Here is a 6,014-nt window from a genome sequence, read left to right as displayed (position 1 = left end):
TTGCAGTAAAATAGTGACTATTTTTCAATGACTTTACAAATACTGGCTATTTTTAAATAATCAGTCCGAAAACTGGTTAGCTTGTGCTATTTTAACAATTCCTTTAGCATGTGTACCACAACAGAAGCCCAAAGTCCTTTTGACGGCGCAGTTTTTCTAGGCTACATTCGCCAAAAGACAAAAACAGAACGATTAGTAAGTTTAGTTGGGCTTCTACTAGTCGTATGTTCTAGAAACAAAACAGATCATAATCGGCAGAGGCCGATTTGTAGGCATTTACACGGGCACGTGAACCCATGGTCTTTCCGTCAAACTAGATATTTTATATATATATTTTTAGAATTGATCTAGTATTATCGGCTGGCATCCATGCTCCAAAGAGGCTAAATGGTGCACTTGGTTAAATGTTGAGTTATTTACCTAGAGGATTAGGGATCAAATCCCACTTAATACTTCTTTGTTTCTCCTTTTAAGTGGTGCACCCATGTTATTAAAATCCTAAATCCGCCTCCGATAATCGGCGCAAATGATTTAACAATGGGTAACTGTTGACTTAGGTCCTCTAAGAAAATGTGGGCCGAATAGTGGCAAGGTCAATATTTAATTGATTGAGTGCACTTCCCTTTCTCTTAATTCACTTCGAGAAGAGAGGGAGTTATCAACCTTTCCAGAAAGTGTGAAACACACAATTAAAAAGTCAGAGAAATTCGAATAGAGCCCTTTTCAAAAGGAAAATTCGATTAGAAAATGGTTAGCACCCCCATAATTCGCATCTAAGAAGTCAGAAGAAATTCGAAGAGAGCCCTTTCCAAAAGAGAGATTCGATTGTAAAGCAGTGATTAACATCACCATCAAATTCCACATGAGATAGCTTTTATTATTGATATTAACGAATCCAAAGCTGAGCATTGATTCTTTATGGATTGATACTACACCAAGGGTAGAAAAAACGACACATCATGTGCCAACTGCAAAGCTGATGAAATATCAAAAACCCTTTACGGCTTTACCTATTCAGTCTTCACTATTCCCTACATACATGAGTCATGATAATCAGTGGCGGAGCTAGAGTACTTATAGTTTCAGTCGAATCCAGTAGCTTTAATCCAACTTTTATATTTCACTTAAGCAATACGTTGAATATGTACAGATTGTATTGTTAATTAATAGTAACTTAATTTGTATGCTTCAAATCCTTTTGACAAGTTGCTTGTGACTTAAAAGAGGAAGCTAAGTCCACAAGAGACACCTTTTGGCCTTTATGTTGGCGGTCTTGTCCTTTCAAGCTAAGTCAGCATCGTGTTCTTGTTTATTATGCAGTCAAGTTGTCTTCTGTGTCCAACTTGCTATACGTTATTTGCGTGTTTTTAGTTATGGTCTTATCCTCACGCTTTGCATGCAATAAACCAATTTTCTGTGTGCCCAACGTGTTAATTTTATCTCCTTTACTACTTAATTTCATCATTGGCTACGTACTCAAAGTTATCAACAAGGTAATTTCTGACTTAAAATGTCGTTTTCCCCCTAGTTTAATTAGGATACTTAAATGCCGTGTAAAAGAAAACCATGGGACCATCTTTGATATGTAATGGAAAGAATTGAAGCTACTGCTTCAAATTGCACACTTGGATTTTCTACTATTCCCAAAATTGAATGGCAGTAGGCTCAAAAGGTGACCCTTTACTAACTGTAACTGATTGCTATGCAATATTTTGGGGTCAACGTCTAAGGGATTATTTGTGTTTGGATAAAAAAAATTAGTGATGAAAATTTTTCTGCATTTAAGGGCATGACTTAGTGGTCAATAAAAAGTCATTCGTACATGAAATTTTTAATATTATAGTATCCACATCAGATAAAAATTCATTAGTACAAGATTTTATTTCCAAAATAAAACTTTGTATAATTGATACAACATTTGATTTCTCGTATTAATTTGTGCACTACTGGTATTAACAAATTAAACTTATATTGGAAAAATAAATACTAGTAATTTTTTATGCGAATAAAGATAGAATTGCTCGTAAGTTAGACAGTTTTTATAAAACAAATCTACATATTTTTATTCACCATATAACATGTCCAACATTTTTGTGTCATAATCACTTGCATAACTACTAGTGCTTTAATTTGTCAACCAAACAAATCCCCTATTAAATCCTATCAGGGGATACTTTGTTCATGTCTCTCCCTCACCCCGACCTCTTTCCTCTAAAACGATCTCCTATATCCACTTATACTCTGAACTTATTCTAAAATCTGTGTTTTGCTTACAAAATTCTATGTTATTTTTTGTTGATCTCTCATAATTAAAATAACATTTGTAATATACTACAAAATCAAATTTATCTTTATTTGAAAGAAGTCTTGTCTGTTTATTTATTTATTAGTTATCTACATTTTAGTACTCTAACATATTTATTCGATTGTTGCGGTGTACCTTCCTTCCTAGATGCAATGATCGATTTGCTAAATTCACTGTTCTTTCTTTCACAGAATAGTACTCTCTTTTCCCATGCCAAATTTGGCAAGTGTTTAAACTTCCTCAAATTGCAACAACACATGAGTGGAAGGTGGGAACATCGACAAGACCAAAACTTAACAGTAAACCTGCTTGTACAGCTGCGACAAGCATTAAATCCAAATAATTTAGACATGGATATGAATAATTTGAGTATTACCTAATTATTACCTATGAATTTGTTTCACGAAAACAATCCAATGACCGGATTAACGTACAAAACTTTATATCACTAGTTAGTAATTTTAACTATTACGGAGGACAAAATTTTCAATTTTTTATACACTTTCAGTGTTTACGTTAAATAGTACTATGGTGTTTGAAGATAATAATAGTTAACATGAGATGAAAATGTATATTAATTAACTATAATTAAGCTATAAAGTTTATGTATAAATATAATTATTTATTTAGTGCAAATATCGAGTGCGAGTTATTATCGCTTCTCATTCTAACCTAGAAATAGTGATATAGTCACACTATTCCAAGGGTAGTCAAGTGAACACTCTTCGCTGGAAAATGATACTATGTATATAGATTGAATATTATTTTATATTGGTATTGATATATATTTTGATCACCCTTAACAAAATTAATGAGACAGTCCAGTGGTTTATGATTTTCAAAGTAAGGGGTTGTTCACGGGTTTGAATCCTTGTCTAAATTATGCACTACAACCCTCTCAACTCTTTTTTTCCTCTACTTTAATGCTTACTTTATTAGTAAAATACTGCTCTCATCTTTTTTCAATATTATTTTTTATTTATAAAATTATAGTTTTATTACAAGAATTTTTATTATTTAAATAAATATTACATAGTTTGATTTAATAACTTCGGTGCTAAAAATATCCTACCAAGCCAAAACCGTGTTTAGGCCGAGGCGAGTTTGAACCCAGCAGTATTTTGGCTAGTCACAAATACCGAGTGCGACCCAAGTTGAGAGTTGAGACCCTTCTCTTTATTACAACGAGTTTGATAGAAAGCGACTCCTCACGCGTCAGCATATTTTACAGAGGGGTTGGGGACCTACTTTTAGTCTACAACCCACAACAACCATAATAAAATTTTACTATTGATTTACTAACACGACCTTCTCAGAAAATTACAAAAAGCATAAAATAATGATTGACCCACGCCCAAACAGGCCCCCATTAGGAAAATTCTATAAATCACTTTCTTTCCCTTGCCTATTAAAAGGAGTGGACACACAGAGTTGTAGCAGAGCTTCCCATATATTATCCACACGCATAGAAAATACTAAAATCCGTCTCTTCTCTTTGTATTTTTAGCTTCTTGAAATTATTAAGGAAACTGATCTAATCCCAGAAAATAGCTGCTCCTTTTCCTGTTTTATAAACTAGATACAGACTAATTCCAATTGGGTTTTCTTTTTCTTTTTCTCTCTCACCTTAACGACCCTAATTTGCACTCCGAGATTTATAGTTATATTGGTATATATATTCCATCTCCTTTTTTGTGGAGTTCTTTTGCTATGGCAATGACAAAGACCTTGTCTATGATCTCACGAACTGGTAGAGATTTGCAGAGATATAATGATGGCTGTCGTCAAGTTGTTGGGTGTGTATTCTTTTTTATTATTATAGTTTTTTCTCTTAATCCTTCATTTTCTTGGCTTAAATTGAAGAAAGTTGAAAACTTTTTATGTGGGGTTGCTTTGAATTCTTAAATTTGATACAAAAAAGAATTTTTCAAATCAATTTCTTGGTATGTTGAATTATCTTTGATCAAATTGTCATTGATCTGACTTTTCTGTCAATTTTACCAATGGTGCAGATGCATTCCGTACAGATACAGAAAAACCAACCAATCATCTACAGTTCAAGGGACCCAAATTGATGATTTGGAATTTTTATTGATCAGCTCACAGAAAAGTCCAAGATGGATGTTTCCTAAGGTACAGTTTCCATCCAATTGTCTGTTGTTTTTGTTTCCCATGTTTGGATTATTGATAATATTTTTTAATCATTCAGAAATTTGACATTCTTTGTTTTGTAAATGAAATTACAGGGTGGTTGGGAAACTGATGAGGCATTAGAAGATGCAGCTTTAAGAGAGACTTTTGAGGAATCTGGGGTTATTGGTGAGGTTGAGGTTCAAGAATTTTTAGGTACTTGGAGTTTCAAGAGCAAAAGCCAAGGCACATTTCATGAGGGACACATGTTTCCTTTGCTTGTCACTGATGAACTTGATGATTGGCCTGAGAAAACTGTCCGAAAACGCCTATGGGTATGTCTCAAATCTGCCTATCTAATAAGCTACTGTGATCTTGAATCACTTCGATTCGTATACCTTTTAGTAGGATGATGTATTCTGATCTTATGTTTGATTCCATTTGCAGTTGAAATTTAGTGAAGCAAGGGAAGTATGTTGGCATTCATGGATGAAGGAAGCTTTAGATGTCTTTGCTTCTAAGCTTACAAAGAGAAACAAAGAAGAAGAAGAGCCTCAAACATGCGCTTTCGATGAATTGTCCTATGAACAGACAGTTGGTGCTGTATCTGACCCAATGTTTTGTGTAGAACCAAGAATCAGCATAGAAGCTAATGATTTGACCTGTGAAGAGCTAAGAATTAGCCTTGTAGGTAAGCTAAAGTTCAATCAAGAATCAAGAACAAAGCCCTTGTTCGATGAAATTAGTAATGTAGCAAACTCAATGTTCAGTGAAGAAGCAACAATGAGCACCAAAGCCAAGCAGATGTTCAATGAAGAAATGGGAAATGGTCATGTAACTCCAATGTTTGGTGAAGGTAAAAGAATAAGCATTGCTGCTTTCAGCTAGCGAACAAATGAAGGAGAAACCTCAAGACTTTTAAGAACCATGGACGCCTATTCAGCAGAATTCTCGACAAGGTGGGAGCCAAGAATCAGCATAAAATAAAGGAGAAAGAAAGAGCCTTGGAACCTTGTTAAGAGAAATTTTGGTGGCTTAGAGTGCAGGAATTGGCGTTGTAGCGCACAATCTGCAAAAGAAAGGAAGAATAGCCTTTTGATGCAGTTACAAGCAGCAGTATTATGGAACTGATATATGCTATGCTTGATTGAGAGAAGACAACATGAGATCTTTCAGGATAGAGAGATTTAGAGGTTAATTCCAAAAGTTTCTAACTTCATTCTTTAATTCTTTCATACTCATTCATTCTTTGTTAGCTTTTTCTTACTTAAGTCGAATAAATGTACATCAACAATTGTTTGATTGTGTGTAAAGAACACCAGAATTGAAAGAAAGACTGTGTCTTTCGTTTGGCATTAAAAATTCTTCTCTAGTTTGTTGGCATAACCCTGTTCATTCAATTATTGAACTATATAATAATGGATGTGAAGTTCTTGACTTGTCTGTGTTCTGGAATTTGGACAAATTCATTACTGTTGGCATGGATAGGTGAAGAACTTGAATTTTCGACTCTTCTACCAACCATAAGTTTTAAACTCTAGAAAGACTAACTCTTCAAAATATTATTGCCGACATGAAT

General features: G+C 34.1%; 1 protein-coding gene across 1 annotated transcript; it reads left to right on the top strand.

The window, feature by feature from the left end:
- Positions 1 to 3,715: 3,715 nt before the first annotated feature.
- Positions 3,716 to 5,797, top strand: LOC107792661 (nudix hydrolase 18, mitochondrial). The gene is made up of 4 exons (XM_016614899.2): positions 3,716 to 4,101; positions 4,318 to 4,438; positions 4,552 to 4,770; positions 4,883 to 5,797. Exons 1-4 carry the CDS (start codon positions 4,016 to 4,018, stop codon positions 5,321 to 5,323), a joined length of 867 nt encoding a protein of 288 aa, XP_016470385.1. The 5' UTR covers positions 3,716 to 4,015; the 3' UTR covers positions 5,324 to 5,797.
- The last annotated feature ends 217 nt before the right edge of the window (positions 5,798 to 6,014 follow it).

The sequence above is a fragment of the Nicotiana tabacum genome, chromosome 6 (genome assembly GCF_000715075.1).
Source record: "Nicotiana tabacum cultivar K326 chromosome 6, ASM71507v2, whole genome shotgun sequence".
Taxonomy (NCBI): domain Eukaryota; kingdom Viridiplantae; phylum Streptophyta; class Magnoliopsida; order Solanales; family Solanaceae; genus Nicotiana; species Nicotiana tabacum.
Note: the sequence above shows the minus strand (reverse complement) of the source record. Positions and strands in the feature narration are given on the sequence as shown.

Bases quoted from the DNA above. Each gene is read 5' to 3' on its own strand.
- LOC107792661 (XM_016614899.2), top strand. From the start codon at position 4,016: ATGGCAATGACAAAGACCTTGTCTATGATCTCACGAACTGGTAGAGAT. The intron at 4,102-4,317 runs GTGTGTATTCTT...CCAATGGTGCAG, and splicing joins GGCTGTCGTCAAGTTGTTGG to ATGCATTCCGTACAGATACA. The intron at 4,439-4,551 runs GTACAGTTTCCA...ATGAAATTACAG, and splicing joins CAAGATGGATGTTTCCTAAG to GGTGGTTGGGAAACTGATGA.